Here is an 18,380-nt window from a genome sequence, read left to right on the forward strand (position 1 = left end):
TAGGTAATTTAACTACATTTACCTTAACATTAAGGTGTTTTTACCTTAAATTTTTACCTTAAAAACACAAAAGTTAAGGTAAAATAACCTCAAATGTTAAGGTAAAAAAACCTTAAAAGTGAAGAGAATTAAGGTTTTTTACCTTAACATTTAAGGTTATTTTACCTTAACTTTTGTGTTTTTAAGGTAAAAATTTAAGGTAAAAACACCTTAATGTTAAGGTAAATGTAGTTAAATTACCTACTTTTTTAAGGTACATTTTTAAGGTAAATTTACCTATAAAAAAAATTTTTAAGGTGTTTTTTAAGGTTGATACACCTTAACTTTTAAGGTGATTTAAGGTAAATTTTTAAGGTGTTTTAAGGTAAGTTAAGGTGTACTTAAGGTAGTGCAAATTTACCTTAATTGTTAAGGTGTTTTAAGGTATTTTTTAAGGTAAATTTACCTTAACTTTTTTTTGAGTGAACTGCAAAAGATAGTAGACACCACCCAGCAAAAACTACTGTTAAATAAGATTTTTCCGATTAACCTTCCAGTTTTGAAAGCCCTCTCCCAAAAAAAGTAACGATTGACTTAAAAATCTACTCACACAAGTCGAGAGGTATTGTCGCATTGACGAAAGTTTGTAGATGTAGGAAACTTTTGAGACTCTCACGTGGATTCTAGAAATTGTTTACTAAAAGTGCGCAAAAAAGCATCAATTTAGAATTGGAAATTGTTCCGTTTACTACTGGGCTTATAGGAACTGTCTAATTTATTGACACAAAGAGAATTATAAAAGAATAAAATAAAGGTTGATTAGTATCAGGAATCTTCACAAAATTTTGCCTTTGAATATAGCATCATTGAAGTAGTGGATTTTAAAAGAGCAAACTGGACAAACAATTTTTTGGTGTTGGTTTATTATCATTGCTGAACACCTGAAATTTGAGGTACTGTCTTTGGTAAGCAGAAGGTTGGGATTAAAAAAAAACCAATTTTTATTGCTATGAGGTGGCGATGTTTGTTTAAACAACGCAGCGAGCCCAAAAATTGTTGTTTTTATTGGCAAAAAAAACTTAATAATCGAGGTATTGTTCGAAGTTACTCTGGGTAGCCACTGCGAAATTTCCAACAGTAAATGTTGCACTAAAAACAAAATACATCAAAGTTAGATACATTTGAGCTTTTCAACAAAAATTGACGGAAGAAAGTTTATATATCTCGTATAGCGCTTGAAAATAACGGTAGTATTACTATATCAATTCGGAAATATAAACGGGTCTAGGACAACATGCCGACAGGACTTCAAGCCGAGAAGACTTCAGCGGAAATTTCAACTTTACAAGCACCTCAAAATGCTATCTGTGAAACTTTGTTTTTCAAAAATTTAGGCAAGTTTAGTCCATAAAAACCCGGGTGGACCTCCATAGACCAAAAAAAGCTAGTCATAAAATTCCAAAAACCAAGTCTATGAAAAAATGCTAGTCATACAAATTTCAGACATTTTGCTAAAAAGGTGTCATCGAATTTTCGAAGAACTTTTTCTTGTTTTGGCATAAATTTCGGTGTATCGTACTAAATAAAAAAGAAAAATTTTATTCAGAAAAAGCCAATCATACGATTTCCATATATGGAAATTGTATGACTAGCATTTTTTTATCTCAACTAAAATTTTGAAAGTTATTTTGAAATTGACATCAAAAATTTTTTGTGGTTTTTTTTCAACCGGAAATTGAATTTTTCAAAATATGCATGCAAAACTTAATTTTTTATTTGTATAACGTAATCCTGGGTACACTAATATTGGTCTTTTTCACCTAACAACTTTTTTCAAAAGCGATGAAAAATCCTCTTTTTTGTATGGCATGTTTATGTATGCCTTGATCATTGTCTGATAATTTAAAAACTCAAATTTCAAACATAATCATTGTTGAAAATTTTTGCCAAAATTTAAAAGTTTGATACTTTCGTTATACTCTTTTTATAAGACAGAGTTAAGACATTTCAGGCCGTTTCCATTGAAATTTTAATGCGGGACGGTCAAACTTTTGGTTAATCTACGTTTGAGTAATCATTATTTTTGTCACTTGCGTTTGTTTACGAACACAAGCAAAAAGTTATGAAAAATGAAAATGTAAAAAATAAATGATTATTTTTGGTTTATGGAAAAATGCCAGTCATACAATTTCCATATATGAAAAGTCTCTAGTCATAGACGTTTCATGCAATTTTCTGTACTTATGGAATTGCATGAAAAGTGTATGATTAGCATTTTTCATATATGAAAATTGTATGATTAGCATTTTTTGGCCAACACGGGAAGCGTTATTCATGACAATGCACCACTTGGGATTGGCATCCGTTAAAAAGTCAGCCAATTTTTCAGAAATTTTTCGAAAAAGTTTCCAAATTAACCATTATTCACTTAATAAGAAAATTGTCGAGTTGAATTCCCTAATTTTACATTTCGGCTTGAAATCCAGTCGGCTTGATGTCCGGCATCCGTCTAAACAACAATATTTGAGTCACTCTCAAGGTTTTCAGAATCTGAATCTTCAACGATAATAGAGTTACTGGAACTAATCAGCGGTTGATGACCGGGGTTTCTAAAAAGAGTTTTCTTCTTTGATAAAATAACGCCCGTTATTAGCCCCGTTACAGCACATGATACCGATATCACTAAACAGCTGACATAGAACCCAAACTTGTCCAGAATAACTCCACCTACTAAACACTGTCCTAAAACAACGCCAATACAGTTGCTGATTCCAAATATAATAATCGCATAAGCATCGAGTAAAACTAAAGGAATGTTATGATTTTTCCTAGTAAACAGTTTTCTCAACAACGGAATACTCGAGTTTATAATGCAAAGGACGCTTAAAGCAGCGAACGCCAGAAGAATTTCCAGAGTAACCAAACTAGTTAAACGAGGAAGAATCCACTTCAGTTGAGACATCGCTAGAAACGTGATTGCCCCAAGCATACTTCCCATAAAACAGAAAACTATTCCTGTATAACCTTTGTCTATAAATGCTCCAATCAAGTTTGACAAAATTGCACAAGTGATAGCGAACGGCAGAAAAAAGTTGCCTGGTTTGATAATCTGGTATGTCTGAGTAAGATGAGCTGCAAACGCTACGTCTATGAACCCGAGAACAGACGCCACCGGCATAATAGCGAAACAAGTTGACAGAACGCCTGGGTCTGCGAGTAAGTCGCGCACCGTTTTCAAACTAGGCTGATGATGATTGGCGTTTTCATGTTGTGGACCATCTGCACCTCCGGGAATTCCAACATAGCATATTGAGCAAATTAAAAGATGAAGACTGGACACGATCCAGAAGGGAAAAGCAAATCCTCCGACGGAATACAAGAAGCCACCAAGAGGCGCCCCGATGATTCCACCAACGTTGAGTCCCAAAGTTATGAGACTGCATACTTTTCCGGTGTCTCGTGGGAATAAAGAAATGAGAAGGGGCGCGGCGCTTGCCCACGTGATTATATATCCACAGCCTAGACATCCCCTGACGATGGTAAAAGCTGCTATGAAAGTTTTCCCCTCATACGCTCTGCAACAAACAGAAATCAGACATGGGATTCGAGGGAATCGAGGGATTCGATCCCCTGCCGACCCAAAAGGTCCCTCCTCCCTTTGGTACTTTTTAAGAAAATCTAATTTGGCCGAACGACCCTCGAATTTTCTAAAGGCGCCTTCCACGCCAATATATATACTAATTTTGAGAGGGGAGCGCGCCGAAAAAAACCCAATTTTTTGGTCAAAATTTTAAAAAAAGTGCCTAAAAACGCCTTTTTTGGACTGTTTTTGCCTGCGGCGCAGAAAATTTGGCCAAAACAGGGACTAAACCATGCTTAGGGAGAGCTCAAAAATTCAATTCGGTCGACCTAAAAAAAGGTCGACAAAATTGTCGAAAATTTTTTGAAAATCCGCCCTCCTCGAGAAAATCTTAGATCCGCCCCTGTCCCCTCTGATACCATTTAAAGACCTCCATTATCGGCTAACTGGTCCCAGTTTTTTTTCTATGGCGCCAATACATATTAATTTTGAGTGGGTGAGCGCTTCGAAAAAACGCGATTTTTTTTGGCCAAAACTTTCCAAAACGCGATTTGGGTTTGATTTTTTTCATAAAATGATTGCGGTTCCTTTGACGCCAATACATATTAATTTTGAGGTGGTGGACGCTCCAGAAAACGCGATTTTTTTGCCAAAACTTTCCAAAACGCGTTTTTTGGTTTGATTTTTTCAAAAATTGATTGCGGTTCCTTATAGTGATTTGTAGATCTGGTGAAATCAGTTTCGTTGACCTAAAAAAAAGGTCAACAAAATTTTCAAAAAAACTGTTGAAAATCCGCGCACTCCAATCCGTTTTTTTTCTGGAGTAAAACTTAGATCGGGCCCTTTTTTGTTTTTGTCTGGACTGGTAAGGTAACTGGTAAGGTAATTACCAAGAAGGAGAACGACGTGGCAAAAGTATTACAGTACTGCAAGTCTAAGGGGACCAAGTTTGCCCCAAAATGCTTGCGATTGTTTTTTTCCAGGTTTTTCATTTATTTTAGGCCCATTTTGGCTGATCAGTGGCTGCCGGAGGCACCTCTGTTTGTATTTTTTAGAGATTGAAATCAATTGGGTGTTGCACTGGGGGGGGGGGATACTTTTTCATGAAAAGTGTTCCTAACCTTTGAACTTTTGAGGTTACGAAAAGTGTTCCTAACCTAATTTGAACTTTTGAGTTTTGCCGAAAAATACCAAAGGAAAATTGCCGTGGCTTATACCTCAGAAACATGCAGTTCAGTGAAGAGTTGAAGAGTGCTGATACCGAGTTGCTACCTCAAATTGGTCCAACACCCAGAATGATACCAATTTTTTTTTGGTAGAATATCGCACAAATTGTCTATTTATCGTTCGGGAAAATGCTCGAAATATTTTTCAAATGCTCCCCCCCCCCTCCCGCTCGAGAAATTCCTACATTCGCTATGCCCCACACTATCATTTTCTTGATTTTTCAAAAAAATTTTCAGGCTAGTAAGGTAATTATCAAGCAACGGGATGGAATTAGCAAGACTATTACAGGGATGGAAATCCCAGCGGACCAAGTTTTTTAACGCTTGCGATTGTTTAGCGAGTAATTGTGGGCTGTCTAATTAATTTGGGGGCATCTTTGAAGTTGTTTTCTTTTCAATTCTAGTTTTTGTGTTCATTTTTTTTTCAAGTCCCTTTGGCTGACTAGTTGATGCCGGAGGTAAATCTCATTAATCGTTTCAAATGTTGAATACAACTGCGGCAGGGACTGCGGCAGGGACTGCGGCAGGGACAAGTGCTTGATTATTGTAGATATTTCGGGATTAGGGAAATTTGATCTTTTTTTGAAATCTATACGGTTTGTACCAAAAACTGTCAAAGTTTTGGCAAAAATTGTCAAACGACAATTCTGACTTATTCCTCAGAAACCAATGGGTTTAAAATTTTGGTGGTAGACTTGTTTTATTTTTGAGGTTTTTTGCCGAGCAATGAAGTTTATTTTTTCTAAGCTTTGTTTTCTTTTGTATATGTCCGTAATTGGCCAGGTTCTGATTTGCTAGCCCTTTAAACTTTTCTTTTCATGAACTAGTAAGGATCTAAAATCGAAACCTAGCGGCAACGTGATGATTCCAAACGGACTCACCAAGGGAGGCCTAGAAAACTCTACTGGCGTTGAATCCAAAATTATAAGACTGCACCTTTGTCCGGTGTTTGATGGAAATGAAAAGAGGTGCGGTGCCTGCCCACATGATTATATATCCTTAACCTAGACTCTCTCTGACGATGGTAAAAACTGCTATTAACATTGTTTCCTCAAAAGTTCTTACACCTTGCTGCCTTGAAAAATGCAACTTGTCTAGCTAAATATTAAGTTAGCTTTGTTTTCCGCGCAATGATGCTCAATTTTGCTTTAAATTTTCTTATAGGTGACCAGAAAACATTTTGAACTATGTTTTAAATGAGAACATTTCGGTGATTTTACAGTGACATGTTTGAAAGTCTCAAAAAAAGGAATCTGATGTTTCTAAATCTTCTGCTTCCTTCTAATGGAAGAAAAAACATTGCCAAATTTTTGAGTCTCTGTACCTCCAACAAAATCATCCACGCAGATCGATGCTCAATTTAACTAATTTTTAAAATTATGAGCTGTTTTTCTACTGACACTGATAACAAGACTTGTATAGCGTATAGCATCTGAAGTTCTCCAATAGAGCCTTTTCAGTGTCCACTAGCAGGAGGGTTTTGCTCAATCCTCCGTAGAGGTTTGCTTAGGTTGCAGAAAATTTAATTCAGGATTGTTTGGTTTTGGTTCTATTCAACCGTTGGCAGTTTTCATAGTTTCCTACGCGTCCGGATTGAATATTTGAAAATCAAAATTTGAAAAAATCAATTTTTACTGATTTTTCGAGTGCCGCGATTGACCGAAAATTCGTTGGTGATTAGATACAATTATGCAAGAATATAATATTGGTCGCGCCGTCTCCGCCTTGGTCTGAAAACTCGCGCCTTCTCCGCCTTGGTCTGAAAGGTCGCGCTGTCTCCGCCTCGGTCTGAAAATTGCGCCGTCTCCGCCTCGGTCTGAAAATTGCGCCGTCTCCGCCTCGGTCTGAAAATTGCGCCGTCTCCGCTTTAGTCTGAAAAGTGGCGCCGTCTCCGCTTTAGTCTGAAAAGTCGCGTCATCTCCGCCTTGGTCTGGAAAATCGCTTCGTCTCTGCCTTGGCCCGCGAAAAATTGATTATTGGTCGTGCCTTCTCCGCCTTGGTCTGAAAAGTCGCACCGTCTCCGCCTTGTTCTGGAAAGTCGCGCCGTCTCAACCTTGGTCCGCGAGGAATTGATTTTTGGTCGCGCCGTCTCTGCTGTGGTCTGAAAAGTCGTGGCGTCTCCGCCTTGGTCTGAAAAGTTGCGCCATCTCCGCCTTAGTCTGAAAAGCCGCGTCGTCTCCGCTTTGGTCTGAAAAATCGCGCCGTCTCCGCCTTGGTCTGGAGAGTCGCACCGTCTCCGCCTTGGTGTGATAAGTCGCGCCGTCTAAGCCTTGGTCAGGAGAGTCGCACCGTCTCCGCCTCTGTCTGGAAAGTCGCGCCGTCACTGCCGTGGTCTGGAAAGTCGCGCCGTCTCCTCTTCGGTCTGAAAAGTTGCGCCATCTCTGCCTTAATCTGAAAAGCCGCGTCGTCTCCGCCTTGGTCTGGAAAGTCGCGTCGTCTCCGCCTTGGCCCGCGAAGAATTGATTTTTGGTCGCGCCGTCTCCGCGATGGTCTGGAGAGTCGCACCGTCTCCGCCTTGGTGTGATAAGTCGCGCCGTCTAAGCCTTGGTCAGGAGAGTCGCACCGTCTCCGCCTCTGTCTGGAAAGTCGCGCCGTCACTGCCGTGGTCTGGAAAGTCGCGCCGTCTCCTCTTCGGTCTGAAAAGTTGCGCCATCTCTGCCTTAATCTGAAAAGCCGCGTCGTCTTCGCCTTGGTCTGGAGAGTCGCACCGTCTCCGCATTGGTTTGAAAAGTCGCGCCGTCTAAACTTTGGTCAGGAGAGTCGCACCGTCTCCGCCTTGGTCTGGAAAGTCGCGCCGTCACTGCCGTGGTCTGGAAAGTCGCGCCGTCTCCTCTTCGGTCTGAAAAGTTGCGCCATCTCTGTCTTAGTCTGAAAAGTGAAGCCGTCTCCGCTTTAGTCTGAAAAGTCGCGTCGCCTCCGCCTTGGTCTGGAAAATCGCTTCATCTCTGCCTTGGCCCGCGAAAAATTGATTTTTGGTCGTGCCTTTTCCGCCTTGGTCTGAAAAGTAGCGCCGTCTCCGCCTTGGTCTGGAAAGTTGCGTCGTCTCCGTCTTGGTCTGGAAAGGGCTTGCCGTCTCCTCCGTGGTCTGGAAAGTCGTGCCGTCTCCATCTTTGTCTGGAAAGTCGCGTAGTCTCCGCTTTGTTCTGGAAAGTCGCGCCGTCTCAACCTTGGTCCGCGAGGAATTGATTTTTGGTCGCGCCGTCTCTGCTGTGGTCTGAAAAGTCGTGCCGTCTCCACCTTTGTCTGGAAAGTCGCGTAGTCTCCGCCTTGGTCTGGAAAGTCGAGTCGTCTCCGCCTTGGTCTGCGAGGAAATAATTTTTGGTCGCGCCCTCTCCGCAATGGTCTAAAATGTCGCGCAGTCTCCGCCCTGATCTGGAAAGTCGCTCCGTCACTGACGTTGTCTGGAAAGTCGCGCCGTTTCCTCTTCGGTCTGAAAAGTTGCGCCATCTCCGCCTTAGTCTGAAAAGCCGCGTCGTCTCCGCCTTGGTCTGGAAAGTCTCGTCGTCTCCGCCTTGGCCCGCGAAGAATTGATTTTTGGTCGTGCCGTCTCCGCGATGGTCTGAAAAATCGCGCCGTCTCCGCCTTGGTCTGGAGAGTCGCCCCGTATCGTCCTTGGTGTGAAAAGTCGCGCCGTGTAAGCCTTGGTCAGGAGAGTCGCGCCGTCACTGCCGTGGTCTGGAAAGTCGCGCCGTCTCCTCTTTGGTCTGAAAAATTGCGCCATCTCCGCCTTAGTCTGAAAAGCCGCGTCGTCTCCGCCTTGGTCTGGAAAGTCGCGTCGTCTCTGCCTTCGCCCGCGAAGAATTGATTTTTGGTCGTGCCGTCTCCGCGATGGTCTGAAAAATTGCGCCGTCTCCACCTTGGTCTGGAGAGTCGCATCGTCTCCGCCTTGGTCTGAAAAGTCGCGCCGTCTACGCCTTGGTCAGGAGAGTCGCACCGTCTCCGCCTTGGTCTGGAAAATCGCGCCGTCTCTGCCGTGGTCTGGAAAGTCGCGCCGTCTCTGCCTTGGTCTGAAAAGTCGCGCCGTCTCCGCCTTGATCTGAAAAATCGCGCCGTCTCTGCCTCGGTCTGAAAAATTGCGCCGTCTCCGCCTTAGTCTGAAAAGTCGCGTCGTTTCTGCTTTGGTCTGGAAAATTGCGTCGTCTCCGCCTTGGCCCGCGAAGAATTGATTTTTGGTCGTGCCGTCTCCGCGATGGTCTGAAAATTGCGCCGTCTCCGCCTTGGTCTGGAGAGTCGCAGCGTATCGTCCTTGGTGAAAAGTCGCGCCGTCTAAGCCTTGGTCAGGAGAGTCGCGCCGTCACTGCCGTGGTCTGGAAAGTCGCGCCGTCTCCTCTTCGGTCTGAAAAATTGCGCCATCTCCGCCTTAGTCTGAAAAGCCGCGTCGTCTCCGCCTTGGTCTGGAAAGTTGCGTCGTCTCCGCCTTCGCCCGCGAAGAATTGATTTTTGGTCGTGCCGTCTCCGCGATGGTCTGAAAAATCGCGCCGTCTCCACCTTGGTCTGGAGAGTCGCATCGTCTCCGCCTTGGTCTGAAAAGTCGCGCCGTCTACGCCTTGGTCAGGAGAGTCGCACCGTCTCCGCCTTGGTCTGGAAAATCGCGCCGTCTCTGCCGTGGTCTGGAAAGTCGCGCCGTCTCTGCCTTGGTCTGAAAAGTCGCGCCGTCTCCGCCTTGATCTGAAAAATCGCGCCGTCTCTGCCTCGGTCTGAAAAATTGCGCCGTCTCCGCCTTAGTCTGAAAAGTCGCGTCGTTTCCGCCTTGGTCTGGAAAATTGCGTCGTCTCCGCCTTGGCCCGCCATGAATTGATTTTTGGTCGTGCCGTCTCCGCGATGGTCTGAAAAATCGCGCCGTCTCCGCCTTGGTCTGGAGAATCGCACCGTATCGTCCTTGGTGTGAAAAGTCGCGCCGTCTAAGACTTGGTCAGGAGAGTCGCGCCGTCACTGCCGTGGTCTGGAAAGTCGCGCCGTCTTCTCTTCGGTCTGAAAAATTGCGCCATCTCCGCCTTAGTCTGAAAAGCCGCGTCGTCTCCGCCTTGGTCTGGAAAGTCGCGTCGTCTCCGCCTTTGCCCGCGAAGAATTGATTTTTGGTCGTGCCGTCTCCGCGATGGTCTGAAAAATCGCGCCGTCTCCACCTTGGTGTGGAGAGTCGCATCGTCTCCGCCTTGGTCTGAAAAGTCGCGCCGTCTACGCCTTGGTCAGGAGAGTCGCACCGTCTCCGCCTTGGTCTGGAAAATCGCGCCGTCTCTGCCGTGGTCTGGAAAGTCGCGCCGTCTCTGCCTTGGTCTGAAAAGTCGCGCCGTCTCCACCTTGATCTTAAAAATCGCGCCGTCTCTGCCTCGGTCTGAAAAATTGCGCCGTCTCCGCCTTAGTCTGAAAAATCGCGTCAATTCCGCCTTGGTCTGGAAAATTGCGTCGTCTCTGCCTTGGCCCGCGAGGAATTGATTTTTGGTCGTGCAGTCTCCGCGATGGTCTGAAATTTCGCGCCGTCTCAGCCTTGGTCTGGAGAGTCGCACCGTCTCCGCCTTGGTGTGAAAAGTCGCGCCGTATACGCCTTGGTCAGGAGAGTCGCACCGTCTCCGCCTTGGTGTGGAAAGTCGCGCCGTCTCTGCCGTGGTCTGGAAAATCGCGCCGTTTCCGCCTCGCTCTGAAAAATTGCGCCGTCTCCGCCTTAGTCTGAAAAGTCGCGTCGTCTCGGCCTTGGCCAGCGACGAATTTATTTTTGGTCGTGCCTTCTCCGCCTTGGTCTAAAAAGTCGCGCCGTCTCCGCCTTGGTCTGAAAAGTCGCGCCGTCTCCGCCTCGGTCTGAAAAGTCGCGCCGTCTCCGCCTTAGTCTGAAAAAAGGCATCGTTTCCGCCTTGGTCTGGAACATCGCGTCGTCTCTGCCTTGGCCCGCGAGGAATTGATTTTTGGTCGCGCCGTCTCCGCGATGGTCTGGAAAGTCGCGCCGTCTAAGCCTTGGTCAGGAGAGTCGCGCCGTCACTGCCGTGGTCTGGAAAGTCGCGCCGTCTCCTCTTCGGTCTGAAAAATTGCGCCATCTCCGCCTTAGTCTGAAAAGCCGCGTCGTCTCCGCCTTGATCTGGAAAGTCGCGTCGTCTTTGCCTTCGCCCGCGAAGAATTGATTTTTGGTCGTGCCGTCTCCGCGATGGTCTGAAAAGTCGCGCCGTCTACGCCTTGGTCAGGAGAGTCGCACCGTCTCGGCCTTGGTCTGGAAAATCGCGCCGTCTTTGCCGTGGTCTGGAAAGTCGCGCCGTCTCTGCCTTGGTCTGAAAAGTCGCACCGTCTCCACCTTGATCTGAAAAATCGCGCCGTCTCTGCCTCGGTCTGAAAAATTGCGCCGTCTCCGCCTTAGTCTGAAAAATCGCGTCGTTTCCGCCTTGGTCTGGAAAATTGCGTCGTCTCTGCCTTGGCCCGCGAGGATTTGATTTTTGGTCGTGCAGTCTCCGTGATGGTCTGAAAATTCGCGCCGTCTCAGCCTTGGTCTGGAGAGTCGCACCGTCTCCGCCTTGGGGTGAAAAGTCGCGCCGTATACGCCTTGGTCAGGAGAGTCGCACCGTCTCCGCCTTGGTGTGGAAAGTCGCGCCGTCTCTGCCGTGGTCTGGAAAATCGCGCCGTTTCCGCCTCGGTCTGAAAAATTGCGCCGTCTCCGCCTTAGTCTGAAAAGTCGCGTCGTCTCGGCCTTGGCCAGCGAAGAATTTATTTTTGGTCGTGCCTTCTCCGCCTTGGTCTAAAAAGTCGCGCCGTCTCCGCCTTGGTCTGAAAAGTCGCGCCGTCTCCGCCTCGGTCTGAAAAGTCGCGCCGTCTCCGCCTTAGTCTGAAAAAGGCATCGTTTCCGCCTTGGTCTGGAAAATCGCGTCGTCTCTGCCTTGGCCCGCGAGGAATTGATTTTTGGTCGCGCCGTCTCCGCGATGGTCTGGAAAGTCGCGCCGACACAGCCTTGTTCTGGAAAGTCGCGCCGTCTCCGCCTTGGTTTTGAAAGTCGCGTCGTCTTCGTCTTGATCTGGAAAGGCTTGCCGTCTCCGCCTTGGTCTGGAAAGTCGCGCCGTCTCCGCCTTGGTCTGGAAAGTCGCGCCGTCTTTGCCTTGGTCTGGAAAGTCGCGCCTCAGTTTTTCGGTCGCGAAAGTCTGGAAATGGCAACTCTTGGTCGCGAGAGTAGGGCATACCAAATACGAGTCGCGATATTTTGGTCGCTCCACCTCCGCTCCGGTCGCAAAAGTTGGAACGGATCATCATGGTCGCGAAAGTCTGGAAATGCCTAGTTTTGGTCGAAAAGTCTGGTCATGCCTAATTTTGGTCTGGAAAGTCTGGAAAAGCCAAAATTTTGTCGCGAAAGTCTGGACATGAGTCTGGGACCTCGTAACGGAAATTGATCAAGCCGAGAGATGTTTTTTGCTCGAAATGCTATGGATCGAATAATCCTTGAAAAGAAGTGGCAAAGGACGACGGAATGGTTTTAAAATACTTGGTCTAGCATATAAAATTCCGGTTCGTATTGAATTGCTGTCTGATATCTCAGAGCTCAAGATGAGTTGGAAGCATGACTCATCGAACAGGAAGGAAAAAATTTGGAAAACAACTTAACCTAAAACACGTTTGTTTTTCCTTTATTGCCGCCTTCGTTCATCTCTGATTAATCAGTTTGAACATCCGATGGGTTGGAACTTTCATAATCAAACAGTATGAAGGCTGACGTTGTAATGTTGAGGAGATTGGCTGCAAGGAAAACTGATAGTGGACGCAGGCTAAGTTTCTCTTCGAGAAAAGGGAAGGATCGGTTACATCGTAATTGGAAATATGAGAACAACGAGTCGAAAACTCTTTACAAAGCTAGATGTCTGCGTCTCTGACATGACCTGAAAAGCTTTTATTTTGTCCTCATTTGATAGTTGCCTCTTCCTAATTACCAGATTATATAATGAATCCGGTAAAATCATTCCTTCATCTGAAAAATGTTTGCTTTGCGACAATTCGTCAAGCATTGAATCTTCTTATAGTTTCCAGGTTTTTCCAGTCTATTACTTTTGCAAATTAGCGGTTTTTGCAGTTCAGCGGCTGCTTTTGTTTGAACACTATTGTCAGCTGGGTTTTGATGGGACGGAAAAAGTTTCACTTTGCCGGATAAGAGCAAACGTCTGTTGGAAATTTGCGATATCTTTGCCTGCAGAAGCCAGAGTTCGAATCGGAGCTAACTATTGTTAAATCAAACGAGGCAATCATATCAAATAACTGTTATTAACCACCATAAGTTTTCGTTGACTCCCTAAACATCTCAAAAAATTAAGACCAACAATGCTGAATAACTTTCCATTCACGGCATGTAAACTATAAACTGTCCTTTTCGAACCTCGTTTTAAATGTGGGCCCCTGACGCTGATGTTACCCAGTTAAATATTGCTACTTCATAGGCCATCGCCGAAGTTTCATAAAAGAAACGGAGACAGACCTAGTGAAACTATCCGTCGCCAAATTTTGAGTCCCAGTTATCAGAGACAAAAAAAGCTCAGGCTCACCATCCGTTGTGGAAATGGGATTTGCTCAGGGTATATGCAGTTTGTCGCCTAATTCCAAAGCTCAAACTCTTTTTTGACGCAAGTTAGGCAAAACTAGTCCGTAGCGACTGAATTGAATTGAGATAGTCTGGCGAGTTGAAAGTTTCTGATTTTCTGATTTTGAAAATTTCTGATCTGCGTAAAATTTGTTCGGAGTTAGTCAGCGTTCAACTTTTTTCAGGCACCCGGTGATAATAAGGTTTCTGATTTAAGACCTCCCGAAACTTTATTCTTTATTAGCTGCGTTTTCGGTAGCAACGTAGAGTTTCATTGGGTACCTTGCAGGGTTCAGAATTTTTCTTCTACGGGAACTAAATTTGCTCACTTTTTTACTAAGATGCTTTGATCCTTGTCGCTTTGTAAATTATGATAAGTAGATTCCACTATTTCGATGCGCATGAAAAAAGATACAATCGGAGACTTGCTGCCAATTAGTTTTAAGAAAAACTTTCGAGCTAATTTTGGGTATATCATTTAATAAAACCTCATAGTTGCTCGCCCTCTTCCAAATCTGCAAAGAAATTCTATCTCTGATATCTTTATATTCGGACGCAAATTGATGACGCTAATCCACGAAAATAAGTACCATCTTTGTAATCACCCCTAAGAGTAGTTCTAACATCTCCAGCTTGACATAATTTAATTCCACGTGTTATTTTTTTTTTGGTTGCTACAAATTCTGATATAATGAGTTTCATGACAAATGGAAACCTAGCATGCTGATTTTTAAACTTATTTGAAAAAATTGATTAGTTTTAAGTCAAAACATGGTTTTTCCCAAAGTACGGGCTCTAATCACGCTGCATTTTGAGGCGGAAAAGTAGTTTTCAGAAGAATTGAATATTACGTACCTGTCAAGTTGGCCAATCAATGCTGTAGCTATTGCGGTGACCAATCCTCCAATACTAAACAAGAGTTTTTGTTGTCCGAAGTTTTTGAAGAAAAAGAGAAGGTAAAGCAATGAAAACATAGCAGTGACTCCAAAGGCACTGTAAGTAGCCCCAATAACTGAGGCTGATATCCCTTTGGCAGATAGTTCGGAAGGCAGAAAGGGCTGTGCGAATGTCTGGGTTATACTGATCATAACAAACAATAACAAATTTAAAAGCAATATAACAACTTTTCGCGAATTTGTTAAAAACTCCGGCGCGTGATTTTGACATTCACTGGTCATTTTTACGGAAAAACTTTACGACAACGACTATAGTTGATTCAAAGTAGTTTCTTAGCCGTTGCTACAAATGAGTTTGTTAATATTGCACTAGTTGACTTAGCGTTGTGTACTAATTGAAAACAAGTTTTTTCAAATCAACCAAATTTGGTTACAAAAAATAAACACGGCGTTAGCTTTCATGTATATTCACAAAATAACTGAAACAGACTGTTTTTTAATCTTGAATTTGAATGCGATTCTATTTTTCGAGAATTGGCTGGTTCTTACCAGAAATATGACAAATAAAAGTAGATTTTAATACCATGCAGCTGCATTGTTTCCGTCAAAAAGCGTTTGTTCGTTCTTGACTATTTCTTTTTTTAAATTTATCTTGAAGATAAATATTTTTGAAAGATTTTCTTTTATCATAAAAGTTTTTTGTCAACTATAATGCAATAGTAAAAAAGGGCTGATCTAAAAAAATTTTCGAGGGGGAGCGGCGGATTTTTCAGGAAATGAAATTTTTGCTGATATTTTTTTAGGTTGACCAAATTAAATTATTGAGCTTTTGCAAACCACAAAACAGATCCTATATCGACCCACTTTTTTGCGCCGCGGTCAATTTTTTTCAAAAAAAAACAGACCGAAGGCATTTTTAGGTTTTTTTTGGAAAATTCTGTGAAAACTTTTTTGGATTTTTTTTTTTAAAACAGGCGGGCCAAAGGCGTTTTTAGGTTTTTTATGGAGCAATTCCCCCTATAAAATAGTTTATATTGGCGTCAGTAAAAAATGGATATCTCAAAACGGTACAAAGAGGTACCCTTTGGGTCAACAGGGGGGTATAGCTCGAATCACTTAGGAGGGGAGGGGGCGTCCACCCCCATAATATTGCACAGCCTTGTTTTTTCGGCTGTTTTTATCCCGCCCAAGGTTCATTTTAATTTCCCAAAAATTGTTTTAGTTTTGGTTTTAATCTGAAAACTTTATTCTAGCTGTGTAATCAATGGTGAATTTAGGATAAGTGGGTGGAGAATTGGTGGATGCCCCAAACATCTCACTAAATTGACCCCCGCTCCAACTAAAGGGTCCCCTTTTGGAATTATTTTATGACATCCATTTCCGGCAATTAACCCTAAAAGTTTTCTACCGGCACTTTTGGCACAAACATATAGTAATTTTGAAGAGCAGCACGCGGAGAAAAAACCCGATTGGTCAAAATTTTTTCAAAAGTTCCCAAAAACTATCTTTTATACTGTTTTTTAAAACTTCACTTATGGTGTTAGTTGAAATAGGATCTTCATAATGTTCTGGAAGCCCTCGAAAATTTAATTTGGTCGATTTAAAAAAAATGGACAAAATTTTCAAAATCTTTCGGAAATCTCCCCCTCTCGAGAAAATCCGACTAGATCCGGCTCTGTGTTATAAAAAATTCGCTTCTTCTACTGTGGTCGAAATATTTGATAATTTGAGTTTCTTGCACAGAAACTGGATACACTGACTTTTTGGCTGTTAGTAGTCAGCTACAAACTCATGTTAAAATTTCACGCGCAAAGTAAAAAAAATGATTAAAAATGATTTTAAAGTTTTTTTTATTAAATTTAGCTGTAATCAAGCATTTATTTCCGAACACCATATGCTTTAGCCGCTTTTGTAATAACAAGGATCGAAAGTAGGGAGGTGCTTGAGTTTCGACTTTTTTCAAGGTCAGGTTTACCACGACCACCGAGAAAAAGTCACTGTATCCCTCCCAACAAAATTCAACACAGAAGCGAAGCTGCGCTTCGCAGACACTTGCGAGAACAGGATCAAAAAGCAATTCTATCAAGTGACATAAGGAAACGTAGAAATAAGCATCGATTTTGCAAAAACTCGAGACTTAGTAAAAACTCGAATTAGTGAAAAACTGGGACTTGGCAAAATTGAGTCTCACGCACTAGCAATTCAGCCACGGGTGCTTCAAATCCCCAAAAACTAGCCACCAATAACGCAGCTACATATGCTATTAAATTGCCAATTTGAAGAAGCAAAAGTAGCATCAAATACAAAAAGATACAATTTGCATGTAAAAAATTGCAAATCAAAAAGCCACATTATGTATAAATTGGGCATTTCAAACGTTTACGAGTTGCTATTACGAGTTGCTATTACAAAAATTACGATAAATTTCTGAAATCCAGATTTTATGATTGTTACGCTGTTTGAAACAAATAGCTTTCTTCGGTTCACTTGATGAATTAAAAATGCATCAACCCAGTAGATTTATAACTATTCGAATGCCAAGACAATTTGAAATTTGAGCATTTCCACAAAACATAATATACTATGTTTTGCGTTTTGCTCAAAAAATTCTAATACAGCTTCAAAAAACAAAATAGAACTTTTTTTAAAAAAAAATTATTCTTTTAATCTAAAAACATAACCAATACAAAGTTGGATTAGACAAGATTCTATGAACGTTAAAAAAATGAAAAAAAAACTGACATAGTCTTTTGGAAAAATTTTTGAATTTCAAAGAAAAAAATATAGCCTGAAAGCTTTTTGAACTATTGACAACTTTTGATAGATTTGGAGTGCATGACAACTTTTGATAAATTTACCTAACTTGAGAAAGTTGGATCAATAGGTAAAAATTCAGTCCGATGGGAAACCTGAACAAGACTGCTCGTATCAGGGCAAAGCCCTGAATGTTCCGACTGACAATTAACTGATCTCGAATAGTTTTTGGTTAATCGAACATTGACAAGCTATAAATTTTGGGCTGATATTATCCTCTTTTAATGGTTTAAAATTTGAGTTGTGTATGAAATTAATGAGAACAATTAACTTGCCTCCTTTCTATATGATACGAATTTGTGGTGCTAGAGAATTCGCCCCGCGTACATAGTGTGTGTTACATTTTCATCATCAAAGTACAAAATGAGCAGTTTAGATAGACTCGTTTATGAACGATCACAAAAAAAGGTTAGTATTATGATGATCCGGCTCGTGATCCTGATGATGAGCGCAATCTTTCTGAGAACATGGTTATCAAGGTACCGATCTCAAGTGAGAACTTTATTTGAAAACGGGTTTGAATTAAAAACGATCATGTTTATTCTTTACTGTCTTTGAAAGCTGGAGCAAAAAGAAACTCCACTTTCGAAACTAAAAAATGATCACTTTTTTCGAGACGTTTGTAATGAAAACAAAAAAAATAATCAAGACCTATTTAAGAATTTTCACTACGTTCATGATCTTTAAACAGTCATTCAAATTAGAATAAAGGTTGATTTTAATCATTCTAGAAAGATAATGACATCAGCAACTTAAATAGTTTAATTAAACGAAACATTTGCAAATTTTTTTTTTATTTCCATGATAAATTTGCATACAGCAAGGATATATTGTGGAATGGTTGATTCAAACAAGATTGTGTTAGCCTAATTGTTGTGATAAACTTAATAAATTCTTTCAGAGCAATGAAAATGATCGCTTGAATTTTCGAGCGAACGAAAGCAATTCTTTACGTCTGAATTTCAAGTGTCAAATAGAAATGACTGCAGAAAGAGTGATAACAATTTTGGATTCAGCGAGTTAAGACCCAAATGTTGAAGAATTATTCTAACTATTGATTGACGAAAACAAGGAACTTGCGAAATCTGTTGTTCAGCTACAATCCAGTGTGCAACAGCTTAGTATTAAAACGAATGAACTAGAGAGATATAACTCCAAAGATTCGGTGATATTCAACAACTTGTCCCTGTGAATTACTGGGACTTTAATCGTAGACGTATAATACTTTTGTTCGAAAGTGCTGAATATATCGGTTACAGAAAACGATCTCAAGGCCTGCCACCCTTTGTATTCTGTTCAGGACTTCAACAGACCGCCTCCGATTATTTCGAAATTTATACGATTTAACAAAA

At 42.3% G+C, this 18,380-nt stretch overlaps 2 protein-coding genes across 2 annotated transcripts in view; one reads left to right on the plus strand and one right to left on the minus strand.

Moving 5' to 3' along the window:
* Positions 1-18,380, plus strand: part of LOC134857153 (Bardet-Biedl syndrome 7 protein homolog) — a 159,762-nt gene that overhangs the window by 22,702 nt on the left and 118,680 nt on the right. The gene's annotated exons all lie outside the window — the stretch shown is intronic.
* LOC134854135 (MFS-type transporter SLC18B1-like) lies at positions 2,428-14,597 on the minus strand. The gene is made up of 2 exons (XM_063870261.1): positions 14,174-14,597; positions 2,428-3,554 (listed from the first exon to the last, which is right to left on the minus strand). The coding sequence occupies exons 1-2, from the start codon at positions 14,494-14,496 to the stop codon at positions 2,489-2,491; spliced, it is 1,389 nt and encodes a 462-aa protein (XP_063726331.1). The 5' UTR covers positions 14,497-14,597; the 3' UTR covers positions 2,428-2,488.

The sequence above is a fragment of the Symsagittifera roscoffensis genome, chromosome 1 (assembly GCF_963678635.1).
Source record: "Symsagittifera roscoffensis chromosome 1, txSymRosc1.1, whole genome shotgun sequence".
Taxonomy (NCBI): domain Eukaryota; kingdom Metazoa; phylum Xenacoelomorpha; order Acoela; family Convolutidae; genus Symsagittifera; species Symsagittifera roscoffensis.